Below are 13,760 nucleotides of genomic sequence, written 5' to 3'. Positions count from 1 at the left end.
TCTCTTTCAATTTACAATGTCCATTTCTAATTTTTGAGTCTTTGGTTCAGTTCAAAATGATTCCTTCACCTCAGCTGCACAGCTTATGAATTTTGGGGATAATTTATGCAATGGCAGTCTTCACAGCACTGGCTGAGCTATACAGTGAAACCCAGTGGCGGCCTCTCAAGCTGAAATGACCTTTGGTGTATTCCGGTCCCACAAACACCATCAAGTCACCAGCTTGAAAACAAGTCTTCGCAATGAACAGACAAAAGGCGATCCAAGTACAATTTTTTAATAAAGATAATTACAAAAGATGGAAAAAATCAGCTCAGAAAGGCCAATTGCTTTTTTTTAATAGATCCGGTTTTTGACATAATAACACATCAATTTAAATACAATCACATAAAGCATGGTGGAAAAAAAAAAGAAATTTTGCTTCATAATTAGAAAAACTCACAATAAAACCTGGCAAGAAGAACAAAAACAAGCCATTTTGAAAATAAATACAGTCCATGCCAAAACAGTATAAAATGAAGCCAGGAGTCCTCAGACAGCAAAGGTTTCTCATGCCAGTCTTGTCTCACTTTTCCAGAGGATCCTGAAGTTGGGAGTCAAATTCAAGGGTTGCTGAGTTGTTCTGATTTGGCTCTGTTGAAAGAGGTAATGTGAAATATTAAAAATAGTACTCTTGGTTTAAGACCACTGACTAGCTGCAGATCAAGACTTGTAGATTCACGCCAAGTAATTCAGTTTTGTTTCTGGGCAATGAAAGACTTAATGTCTTAATCTTTTTGATGGTTTTACAACTAAGCATCCCAAGTTATCCTTAACAATTAGCATACAACTGTGTGTGACCAAGCACGCACACTTGCTTTTGACACAGAAGCTCACTCTTCAGCTTAGACTGACACTTTAAAATTCACTATGTAGCTCAGTCGGGATTTACGTACACAGTGTTCTGTTTGTATGTATCCCTGCAGGCCAGAAGAGGGCGCCAGATCTCATTACAGATGGTTGGGAGCCACCATGTGGGTGCTGGGAATTGAACTCAGGACCTCTGGAAGGCCAGCCAGTGTTCTTAACCTCTGAGCCATCTCTCCAGTCCTCAGTCTGGATTTAAACTCATGGTAAATCCCCAGCCTCAGTCTCAAGCCTCCACACTTAGCCACCAAACATGCACTCTGACAATAACATTCTCAAACAGGCTTCACTTAACCCAGCCATCTCCCAACATCAAAATGTTCCGAGCACAGGAATTTGAGTGTTATGCAAACCCTGACCACAAACATAAAGGTTGAGGGCAACAGTGTAGGACACATTAACCCCACTCAGGAGATAGATCTCTTACAGTACGCTGTTCTCAAGGTTGGCCCGGTAACACCACTCAGGAGGTAGATCTCTTACAGTACGCTGTTCTGCGGCTCCCCAAACACACATATGACTGTGACGGTCTCTAGAGGGAAGCATCACTCACCCTTTGGTATCTGTTTTTTCACCACTACTGTCCTTGGATTTGTCTTCTTCCTTAACATCTAAAAACAGAGTGAAAAGATGAAAACCTGTTTTGAAATATAAAATATATACACTTTATTTTAAAATACAAAAAGCTGCACTAAGCTCACTCCTCCTGAAGTCTGTCACTAGAAAGTGCCCTTAGCAGAGCGATGCAGGGCCCACTGTCAACGTGATGACGTATGTGCTCGCACCCTCTTTAACTTTTCAGTTCTGAAGCGTCACAGCATGACAGGTACTGTGAAGAACTTCAGAGGACAGAGCAGGGCACAGAGCTGTCAGGATGGAAGGACACTGAAATGGGAACACACTTCAGTATCTTCCGGAGAAAAACTGAAGAGGAGTGAGGTGAGGAGGCAGTGGTCAGTCGGCAGCTGACGATGAATGTGTCTGCTGTAAGGCAGACCTGACCCTAGAAGCAAGCAGAAGTGAACTCACTGTTTTCAAACATTTATTTATTTAGAGGGTCACGGCATCCACAGGGGTGAGAAGACAGCTGCCGAGGTCAGCAGATCCTGGGGATCACGTCCCCACGCTTGGCAGCAAACACCCTACTACCTGCTGAGCCATCCGTCCTGCGGGTCCACAAAAACTACATCCCATTGTTCTGACCTTTAGTTTTTTCACTACCACTAAACTGAAATTCCTGAGTTAAAATGCAGTAATAAAGTAACCATCCCGGATGTGACGAGTGTTTTCTCTATGTAAAACTAAGTCATGAAGCAAGGCCTAATGACAAGGTGCAGGAACATCAGCATTCTCACGATCACACCGCAGGACAGTGATGCCACCTTTCATACAAATGTATGCACTGAAAATGAGAACTTTACCCCATCTTAGTTTAACTCATAGTGCCAAAGGGGTGGTGGCAGTTCTTATTCTAGGTTTTGGCCTAAAGATTGTTGTCTTTATTTAAAACAGCATTAATTTTGTGTAAAACAGTAAGAGACAATTTACCTATCACGTTCGTATTTGGAAGAAAGAGAAAATGCAGAAGATATTTTAAAATGAAAACAAACTGAGTTGGATGTGGTTGACACATTTCTGTAATCCCAGCACCCAGGAAAGTGAGGAAGGAAACCATCTTGAGTTTAAGGCTAGCATAGTAAGTACCAGACCAGCCAGGGCCACACGGTGGGTGAGGCTGTCTCAGATGATTAACGGTCAACTAAAGCTTGCGTTCATTATCACTGTTAGTATGAGGAAACAAACGCTCAACAGGCTACTTCCCGTTCCTTACCCCTGCCTGTTCAGCATGGCGACCAGGGATGCCAGACCCTTTAAAGGAGGTGCTATAACGGCTCACTAAAGAAAACCTTCTGAGGCACCTAAGACATCAGAAACCACTTCGGTGCGAAGCCCCTTTCTACTGATCTTGTTTTATCTTCTTTAGTTCCTGAAGAGTCTTCTTGTTTAAAGCAACTTTTCAAAGGATAATGGAGCTTAACTTTTGCTTCATTAACTCAACTTTAAACAGTTCAAAATTATCTTAGAATTTTTGCTCTGAAACAGGTGTATTGGAATATGCCTCTAATCCCAGCATACGGGACGAGGCAGGGGGATCACTGTGAGGTCAGTCCTACCCTGAGCTGCAAACAATGAGGTGCAGTTCTGCTCAGAGGAACAAGGTTTGTAACCATCCCGCCCCCCCCACTTCCTTCCCTTCACCCCATTCTGTGACACGGAATAAAGTTTCTGTATCACAAAGAAGATGTGAGCATACACACTTGAAAATGCTTTAAAAGAATTCTGAAAGCATTGAACAACAAGCTTTAGAGGTAAACATCATTTACACAGGGAAGGGTACCTCAACGAGTGCGTGTACCCTGACCCTTGTGTGACTAAGGATCTCCTAAAAGCCACAGTGCAACTCTTTTTTTTTTTTTTTCTTCGAGACAGGGTTTCTCTGTGTAGCTTTGGAGCCTTTCCTAGAACTCACTCTGTAGCCCAGGCTGGCCTTGAACTCACAGAGATCCTCCTGCCTCTGCCCCCGATGTGCTGGGATTAAAGGTGTGCACCGCCACCGCCCGGCTACAGTGGAACTCCTAAGCAGCGACAGTGACAGTGACGTCACCAAACCGTAAACTGACCTGTCTTTTTGTCCTCTGTCTCCTTCTTGTCTTCTTCGATCCTAGCTTTCTTTGCTCCCTTTTTATGATCGGCAACGTTTCTACGACCTCCTTCGCCTTCATCCTCAGAATCGGAGAACTCTTCATCACAAGCTATCCGCTTGTCTGAGGCGCGAACTGACACACAAAAGATGTTAATAAATCTGACAGTGGCCACAGGTTCGACGATCATTACACACATCTCTACATATATAAAAACAGCGACCACATTCAACTCAGCACACCGAGCAAATGGAATACTTTCCAAATATACCAAGTGCCTAAGTTCTGGACAAAGCCATGTCTGTGTAATCACACAAAATAAAACTAGTAATATTAACACAGGCTTTGAGACATCAGGAAGCTAAGTCGACATGTAATTAAAATGGAGAAAAGGATAATCATAACATGTCCTAGTGAAACATGCCTGTGTACCTTCAGTTTTAAGTCTTATTTGGATGAGCCAGAAATAGGCAAAAAGACATTATCAGGGCTTTCTTACTAGAAATTCTCTTGTCTGGGTCCTCTCCATCCTCATCCCCACTGTCTTCGTGAACAGCATCTTCTGGAATCGCTTGCATTTGAACACCAGGTGCATGTGGTAACATTCGAAGATTTTCAAATAGACGCTGTCTAAATGACACAATTTATTAGACGAAACCACTTTATGTAAAGTTCCTGTTATAAACAGGCAGAAACATTAAACAAAAAAAAAATCACCTTTTTGAACTAACAATATTTAAACATCAATTCTTTGCACATACTAACTAACTGAACCCACAGCTCAAGAGGTAGGTACTAATTCATCCCCCATTTAATGATGAGGCAACAAGCGCACTTGTCCAATATCATACAGGTAGTCTATGGAAGAGAGGACACACCCACACTGATGCTTGTCTCTGCACTGTGTAGACAAAGCTTTAACAAAATGTTTCAGACAATGCAAACAAAGCACCAGTTTAATGGAAAGCAAGAAAGAGTAAAATTTAGTGCCCATGGCAATTTAAAAATGCACTTGAATAAAAAATGTTTATTTACAAAAGTTGTACATTTGTGTTAAAAGAATAGATTAAAACATCAGTATTCTTTAAATCCTTTTAAAACAAAGGAAATATCTGATGCATATAGCTAAAATGATACCCTCTATTTGACCTTTTATAGCCTAAACTTTCATTAACATGAAATGATTTCTTACTTTATCTTTTCCATATATTCTGGAGTGTTCTGGTTTGTCATGTTTGAAGGACTAATATGCAGTTTGAAGTCTGGTCCAAAATACTCAAAGTAATCATTATATGGCAACTCTATTAAAAACAATGAAAAACAAGTCACACACTGAGAGCTTAGTTTCCATAGAAGCTAACAAATGCAATCCAGATCCAGACAGAGAACTAGTCTCAAAGGAAAGCTTGGAAATGAACACAGAGGGAATGCGCTCTCTCTCACGGATTTGCAGTCTAACCATTCAGTCATAGATGAGATTGCACATTCCAGGGGCAAGGTTGTAGACTCCCACTCATCTATCTCTACGTATCGGATGTTCTAGCAGACACTACAACTTCAACACTTACCATTAGGAATTTCACAGTCAAGGGCAACTGCAGTCTCATACGTCCAACATCGAGCGACATTGCGGATTGTGTAGCCACCTCCGCCCAGCATCAGCAATGGCAAGTTAAAAGTTTTTACTACTTCTACACATTTAGCATGACCTAAGACAAAGAAGATTTATATTACAACAAAATATGTATTTTGTAGCAACTTAAAAAAGGACATTAAAAATGATCAAAACTTTGTTTTTTTTATTTTGTATTTTACTCAACCAAAATAAGGTTTCTCGACAGCCAGGCACAGTACCACATGTCAGTAATGACATCTCTGGAGGCTGAGGTAGGTGGGTCAGAATTTGGAGGCCAGTCTGACAATAGAGCATGACTTTGTCTCCAGGCCACCCCACCTTGCAGGGAGATGATGACGGGACTCTATGCAACAAGTAAGTATAAAATATGCACACACATATTTTATTAACATAGAAAACATTCATGTGAGATCACATAAGGGAGAGAAGAAAAATCAGAGCAATGAAACATACAAATTTTAACTAGCTTCCATCTCCCACATAGACATGTGTGGCTTAATTATGTGATTATAGACTGTCTTTAGGTGCTGGTATTATAGATCATTTTCTTAACTTACCTAAGATCACGAACCCAACATAGGAACAAGTTATGAGTTACTAGTCTTCAGGTTCACATGTAAAGACTCTACAGTAACACATGCAATGTACACAACAAGTCACTTCTGATCCAACCATTAACTTTACTATGAAGCCTTATTTTTTAAAAAGATTTATTCTAAGTCAGGCGGTGGTGGCTCACGACTTTAATCCCAGCACTTGGGAGGTAGAGTTGGGAGGAATCTCTGAGTTCAAGGCCAGCCTACAGGTCTACAAAGAGAGTTCCAGGACAGCCAGGACTATGCAAAGAAACCCTGACTCGAAAAACAAACACAAAATACAAAGTGTTCCATCATAATGTGAGGTAACAACCAAGAGGAAACGGAGGGCACACTGGTCAGGAAGATGTAATAAAACAGAAGCAGAGGAGCTCCATGTCCCACTAGATCCATGAGGACACTCAGTCCAAACAGGAGATCAGAGGACCATTCTTTGGTTGGTGACAGCGCCCGATATAGCTCAGCAGACTATATTTAGAAATTCAATTTAGTAATGAGCAAAGAGAAAACTAAGCAAACAAAAACTCAGCAAAAGAGTGACCTGTGCAAGGGGGGAAGAAGATGGATAAGCTATCACTGGTGAGCAGTGACCACCACAGGCCAGATCCTCACACCTCAGAACGGAAGTGAGAAGGGTACATGCAGAGCAGAACAAATCCTCATCTCTGTAACAGCAAACCCACCATTTAATCAGGGTTTCTGGAAAAACTGACAAAACATCATGATAAGAACAGACAACTCCTGCCCCAGATAAAATGGCAACAAAGCAGTCATGGACAAATGTATAAACATAAATATAGACTTGCTGGGAAACAAGATTAACTAGCTAGTCAGCCACATACCAAACAAAACAAAAACAACAACAATAACAAAAAAAAAAAAAGGAAAGGAAAAAAGATAAAAATCCATTGAAAATACAAGTACAAAGTTTGGCATCAAGTTGGCAAGCAAAAGAACAATGAGAACTTAACTTTTTTTCTCAAAACACTTTTTTAAAATGTGTATGTTGTGCACCATGCACAATGCCTGGTGCCTGTGGAAATCAGAAGAGGGTGCTGGATCCCCTGGAACCAGAATTACATTGGGTTTTAAGCCACCATGTGGGAGCTGGAGTTGAACCCAGGTCCTCTGCAAAAGGAGCAGTGTCCGTAAGCATCATCTCTCTCCAGCACTCAGCAATGAGAACGTCCACGGGAAGCAGCGCTTACCTTTGACAGTGAGGTTGAAGCAGCCAAGCCTATCCCCGGACAGTGAGTCTGCACCACACTGCAGCACCACAGCACTAGGCTGGTACATCTCCATCACTTTTGAGATGATCTAGTCAAGAATAAAACACATTAGTATTTAATGATATTTTACAACCCCACTTAATTTCTGAAAGCAGTACTTACAGGCTTAAAAATCTGTCCATATGACTCATCATCTATACCATCTCTCATGGGAAAATTGACAGCGTAGTATTTTCCTTTTCCAGCACCAATATCCTGTAACACAAAAATAGATTATTAGAAAACCAAGTAACACCCAGTTTTGGAAAAGGAAATAATAATAAAAGAAAAAATAAACAGGTACATGTTCCAGTATTTGTAGAAGTACTTCCTAAGCTCTAAGGCAAGTTTTAGAGAAGAAACTTAACAGCAGCATACAGTTAATACAAGTAAAACACAAGTCGTGTAGCTTGGGCTGGTGAAAGGGCTGAGCAGGTAAAGCTCAATTAGTTAGATGCCCTGAGTTTGATCCCTGGACCCACCCATGTGGCAGGAGAGAACTGACTCTTGCATGGTATCCTCATGCCCCTCCCCGACACACAAAATAAAAATAAAATGTTCTGACAAATCTCAATCTGATTACTAATCATGAAAAAGGTGGACCCAGAGCCACAGGCAGGGATCTCCAGAGCCAGCACCTCCAACTGCACCACTCTGGAACCACAACCCCAGGTAGGGACCCCAAAATCATTCTCCCGTACCACTTACCAAGACACCCTGGGACCATGTGGCCCTCCGTGCCCTTGATCTGGGATAGAGATCCTGTCTTGTCTCCACTAATCCATTACTACTCCAAGACAGTGTGATATCCTGCACCCCACTCCTACAGAGCACTGCCTATTCCCAATGTGACAGCCGTCCCTGCTATCCAAGGACAACCTGCAGAACCTGGAGAGACTACTGAACTTTTTCAGATTGGCACTTATGCCTAGCTGACTTGAAACCATTTCCTACCCCCTATTCCTACATAAACAGAATGGTCAAAACTAAACACCAAGCACCGTTCAGCTGGCCCACAACCCGACAAATCATACAGTGAAGAAGGGCCCAAATAATTGCTCAACTAAGGCAAGGACATAGATCTACACCAAGAAACCCCAGATGTCTAGGTCCCATCACAAATAAACAGAATGAACAACCAAACTAAGTAAGGCCACATATGTGTACCAAGAAACACACACAGCCAACAACCTAATTCCAGATGCCTAGGTCCCACCATAAATGCAAACAACAACAAAAACAAGACAACATGTCTCCTCCAGAAATCAGCAACCTCCCAAGTTCATCTCATATTCTGACAGATTTGGTCTTACCCTCAAGTCTCCTGTTCCAGGAAAGTACTCCCCATACTTATGGAACGAAACCGTCATCACACGATCCGTGGTATAAAAAGCTTCTTCAACACCATCACCATGATGGATGTCTATGTCAATATACAAGACTCTCTGATGATACCTGAAAGGAAAGCAGAAGGAAGCCAGGATTCAGGAACTTGAGCTTCCAGGCCTTTGGGCAACCTAGAAAATCCAGAACTCTCTGCAGTCGACCCTCTTCTATACACTTCAAAGACAAGCATACATTTCTATATAGTCACACCCAAAGATTATGCCGATTGCTACATTAGAAAATTCAGCATTGCTGGGCGTGGTGGCGCACGCCTTTAATCTCAGGAGGCAGAGGCAGGTGGATCTCTGTGAGTTCAAGGCCAGCCTGGTCTACAGAGTAAGTTCCAGGACAGCAGGGCTACACAGAGAAACCCTGTCTCGGAAAAAAAACAAAAACCAAGAAAAGGGGGGATTGGGGACTGCAGATGGCTCCCCGATTGGGAGCATTGGCTGCTCTTCCAGAGGATCCAGGTTCAGTTCTCAGCAACCACATGGCAGCTCACAACTGTCTGTAACTACAGTTCCTAGGGATCCATTGGCCTCTTCTAGCCTCCGTGGGTACTGACATACATGCAGGCAAGACATCAATAAACATAAAATAAAAATAAATCAATTTTTTAAAAAAAATTCACTGTTTAAAGTAGTAAAATGATTGTCTTGTCACTGCAGCTGATTTAAAATATTTATTATCCAAAGATGCCATGGCTGTGCTAATATACAATGTTAGCTGACGTTATCATATAAACCAGGCACCACTATGTTCTCAAGGCACAGAAAAACAACACTGAGAAAAAAAATCTATGAAATTGCAAACAGTAGGTCTCATCATAGCAGAATTCCTTCACAAAGTTTAAAAATAATGAAACATGTTCAAAGTTTTTAAGTGGCCAATGTGTTTGTTAGACGAGCAAGGAAAGTTGCTTATCAAACCAATCAATTAAATCATGTTCAATTTTACCAGGTGAAGGAATGTACAGACAAGACAAAGAGAGCTTGCTGAGACCCTGAGCTTTGACAAGAAAAGGAGCAGCAAATTGCTCAGAGTGGATGAGAGTGGAAAAAACTTCGTCAGTTAAATAATGATTTCAGATATTTGTCGGTTCTAGGCAAGTCCAAGACATGTTACCCGGACAACGCTTACTTGCTTTATTTAAAGTGTCAACACCAAGTTTTAACTGCTGGAAAGTTCATGTGGAACAAAAACATTTTCAAAGCTTATAAAACACAAATTCAGTAAAATCTCAAATACAATCTACTAAAACATTACAGCTAACAGTGAAAAATAATCTAGCTTTATAAATCTCCAAATTCCCAATACCTGCATATTCTCTAGAACAGCAGTTAAAGATAAATCCCAAAACTCCTCCAGCAATCAAGCCTAACTGTGTGTCTATGAGAGAAGAAAGCCTTACTGGACGAGGGAGCTGGGGTCAGCTAGGCTCATTAAATGGGTAGACAGACGTCCTTTAACACAGGTTTCAAAGTTTTGTCTTCAAGTTACTGTCAGCATTCACACTTCCAGAGTCCTAGCAATCATTTTTATTAGCTAAAACAAATGCAAACCTAAATTCACAAACTACATCTAACAATTTTTAAAAGGCCATTTAGTGATAGTTTTAGGTATCTGTGCTTATTTCTTACCCTAGCCAGGGCAGTGGACTACTGTCTCTACTGTCTCATACCTCTGCATTGGCTTGTAAAAAGTCCATATAAGATTCAGCATCAACCTATTATGATTTACTTGATATTCTTTCAAATCTTTTTTATTTCAGTTAAGTGATCTGATCACGAGGACAGCTCAGTTTGAACAAACTCACTTTAGTAATTCGAGGATGGCGAGCACGATATCATTAACATAGCAGAATCCCGACGCTTCTGACTTTTTGGCGTGATGCAGTCCTCCAGCCCAGTTGACAGCCATGTCAGTTTGTTGCCGGTTTAACTTCACAGCCCCAGCTAAGAGGTAGAAACGTGTTATGGTATTTATTAAATATTTAAAATAAAAAAAAATCAGTTCACACAAAATCCCTTTAAGTGAAGCCCTAGTAAACATGCCATGTGTAAGCAAAAAATGTTTTGACATCGAAAAGCTAAGGATTATTTATAATTTAGGACCCTAAGTTTTCCTTAGATAACTATTTTCCTATAGTTTACCTAATTAAATGGCAGTATACATGGAAAGTTGTAGTAAAAAGGACAGAATTAAGTCTCTTAAAAAAAACTTAAAAACTGTTTTCTTGATTGTTAAACTGAAGTTTTAAAGTCTTGATTGTTAAACATTGGAGTTTTAAAGACAATTACACTTGCTAGTTTGAACCTAAAATGCCTCCCTAGTGTTGCAGAATATGTGCGGAATATTTGTTTAACTATGTAAAGATGGGTTGCTGTTTTCCCTTGCCTGCCTAAGGCACCTGACTGATCTAATAAAAAGCTGAACAGCCAATAGCAAAAGGAGGTATAGGCAGGACTTCCGGGCAGGGCAGGGAGAGTAAAGGAGAAGGAGGAATTTAGGGTCGAGGGAGAAAAAGAGGAGACGACAGGGAGTGTCGGGGGCCAGTCAGCCAGACACAGAGGAGGCTGGTAAGTAGGACACACAGAATGAAAGAAAGGTAAAAAGCCTCGAGGCAAAGCATAAATGAATACAAACAGGTTAAATTAAAAGAGCTAGTGGGCCAAGCCTAAGTTAAGACCGAGCATTAATAATTAATAATAAGTCTCCATGTCTTTATTTGGGAGCTGTTTGGCGGCCCAAAGAAAATTTGAACTACACCCCAGAACCCCGTGAAACATTTAGTCACCACTGTGGTACCACTGGAGGAGATGGAAGAGTTGAGGTCTGATTTTAGTTTACTTGAGGCCTGACCTTGAAAAGGTCCCCATTCAGCAACCTTGAGGTAAATGGGCTACCCCCCGCCAAAATGTACACCCCATAGTGTGCTACCACAGTCCCAAAGCAGCAGGGCCAGTCATGGTTTAAGCCCCCAAACTGTGAACCAAAATAAACCGTTCTTTTTAAAGGTGTCTCGGGTTTTACTACACTAATGGAAGTAGTCAACACGCCTGTAATCCCAGTGCATGAGAGGCTAAGGCAGGAGGATTTCTACAAATTCAAGGTCAGCCTGGGCACCGTAGTGAGCTACATACAGGCCAGCCAGGGCTACTGAGTGAGACTGTCTTAAAAACAAATCTATCACCATTAAGTTGGCCTGATAGCACGCATCTGTAACCTCAGCATTCAGGAGGCAGCCCCATGTGGACTATGAGTTTGAGGCTTCCTGAGTGACGCAGTGTAGCAAAAGCAAAATAAAACAAACAAAATCTTACTACCATTAAAACATCTGCTTTAAACAAAAACTACAAAGACACCACAGCCCCCTTCAGATCATGTTAAACCTCAGGGACTCAGGACACTCACCGACTGAACCCCCGGTTGAGAGCTGACAGAACTCAAAGAGCCCGTCAAAGACTGGACAATCTTCTCCAACGTTAACTGTAGAAGACAAGTGCATGAGAGTCACCCCATTATGCAAACGCCTGAAAGCTCTTCTTAAAAACGATCATAAACATTTTTTTTCAAGCAATCATAGAGCATACCCTTTACGGTACTAATATAAAACTTGTAATTTTAAAATATGACTCATATTTTAGTGAAGATAATTAAATTGTTATCTGTGGAATGCCATTACCAAATCTTATCTATCAGGATACTTGTGAAGTACCTCTCCCCAACCAACAACAATAACTAAATCAGAAGCCTATAATACAGTATAACAGGCATAAATCTGGTTTTCTCCTTTAATGACAGCAAATTAGGCACAATTTTAAAAACTAAGTAGCTCCAACTCCTTTCTAATTCATCTTTAGAACACCTTAGAACACACACTATTCCTACCTTTGAAGTATATTTTAGTAAAAAAAAAAAAAAAAAAAAAAATTAACAGGGTCAAGCAGTGGTGGCATACGCCTTTTAGTCCCAGCACTCGAGAGGCAGAGATAGGAAGATCTCAGTGAGTTCGAGGCCAGTCTGGTCTATAAAGAGAGTTCCAGGACAGCCAGGACTGTTACACAGAGAAACCCTGTCTCGAAAAACCAAACAAAAACAACAAAATATTAACATATATTCCCCTGCCTCCCTGCGGTTAACATTGACTTTAGAAAATGCTAATTAAAGAGTTTCATGGAACAAAGATACAGAAGAATGGGTATTTAAAACAAGATGAGAACTCATAGATACACATGTCACACTATCACGACATGCTTGGTTGCTCATGCTGAAAGAAAACATTGAAATTGTGTATAACCCATTCTTAGTCACTCTTCATACTCCAAATGACAGCCCCTTTAGGGAGAGGACAACTGTTTCACAGACCTACAAATTACAGGTACTAGAAAATCACTCTTTTGTTGTTCAAATATGATTTAATATAAATCAGCATTATATAAGTTTTAAAAATTCCTGTCATATATGCAAGGGCTATCTGTAACTGTGTAACCCCCAAACAAAAACAACAAAAACCTGTAGATAAGTAGTATCTGTCCTACCATAGCCTTGCATTATCAAATGGGCTAGTCACAGAGAAATATATGAAGTTCTATGAACTTAGGAAATTCTTATCAACTGCACTAAATCTAAAATATAATCATCACGGAAGTACATCATAAAAAGTCCATCTCGGAGCTGGGCAGTGGTAGTGCACGCCTTTAATCCCAGCACCCAGGAGGCAGAGGCAGGCGGATCTCTGTGAGTTCAAGGCCAGCCTGGTCTACAGAGTGAGATTCAGGAAAAGCGCAAAGCTACACAGAGAAACCCTGGCTTGAAAAACAAAACAAAACAAACAAACAAAAAAAGTCCATCTCTCCCTGAGGAAATTGACTCCAGTATTAAGCTTCAAAAGATAGCATTCCCAATGTTTTAGGATATTCTGCAGTATTTCTTCAATTCAATTTACTACCAGTCCCTAATAACAAAAATCTTTAACCTATAAAAGAAAACACGTAGGAGACTAAGGAACACTTCACCAACGTCCCACCAAAGGGGAAATGGTCTTCATATTATAGTGCAATGTAAGTGAAGCATGAAAACAGCAAACTGCAGGCAGATCTCTGAGTTTGAGGCCAGCCTACATTAGCAAGCTTCAGGACGGTCAGAGTTATAAAGCCTCAAAAACCTTAAAGCAAAGAACAACAACAGAATGAAGTATATTTTTCTTTTTTGTAAAACAGTGACCTCCTGACCAATCCCAAAGTTATCATGAGAGCAAAATAAA

General features: G+C 40.8%; 1 protein-coding gene across 1 annotated transcript in view; it reads right to left on the bottom strand.

Annotated features, from left to right (window-relative positions):
• Positions 1–261: 261 nt before the first annotated feature.
• Hdac2 (histone deacetylase 2) overlaps positions 262–13,760 on the bottom strand; it is a 29,331-nt gene continuing 15,832 nt past the window's right edge. The window contains exons 4-14 of the mRNA XM_052751415.1: positions 11,909–11,983; positions 10,311–10,449; positions 8,422–8,563; positions 7,232–7,324; positions 7,049–7,157; positions 5,177–5,317; positions 4,801–4,909; positions 4,108–4,238; positions 3,588–3,743; positions 1,460–1,517; positions 262–633 (exon numbers count right to left, since the gene is read on the bottom strand). Coding sequence (XP_052607375.1) covers positions 603–633; positions 1,460–1,517; positions 3,588–3,743; positions 4,108–4,238; positions 4,801–4,909; positions 5,177–5,317; positions 7,049–7,157; positions 7,232–7,324; positions 8,422–8,563; positions 10,311–10,449; positions 11,909–11,983 — 1,184 coding nt within the window. The 3' untranslated portion in view covers positions 262–602. The remainder of the gene's footprint in view (positions 634–1,459; positions 1,518–3,587; positions 3,744–4,107; positions 4,239–4,800; positions 4,910–5,176; positions 5,318–7,048; positions 7,158–7,231; positions 7,325–8,421; positions 8,564–10,310; positions 10,450–11,908; positions 11,984–13,760) is intronic.

Source organism: Peromyscus californicus, unplaced genomic scaffold (genome assembly GCF_007827085.1).
Source record: "Peromyscus californicus insignis strain IS unplaced genomic scaffold, ASM782708v3 Scaffold_22__1_contigs__length_63687245, whole genome shotgun sequence".
Lineage (NCBI taxonomy): Eukaryota > Metazoa > Chordata > Mammalia > Rodentia > Cricetidae > Peromyscus > Peromyscus californicus.
The sequence above is the reverse complement of the archived record's forward strand: the minus strand, read 5'-3'. Positions and strand labels throughout refer to the sequence as shown.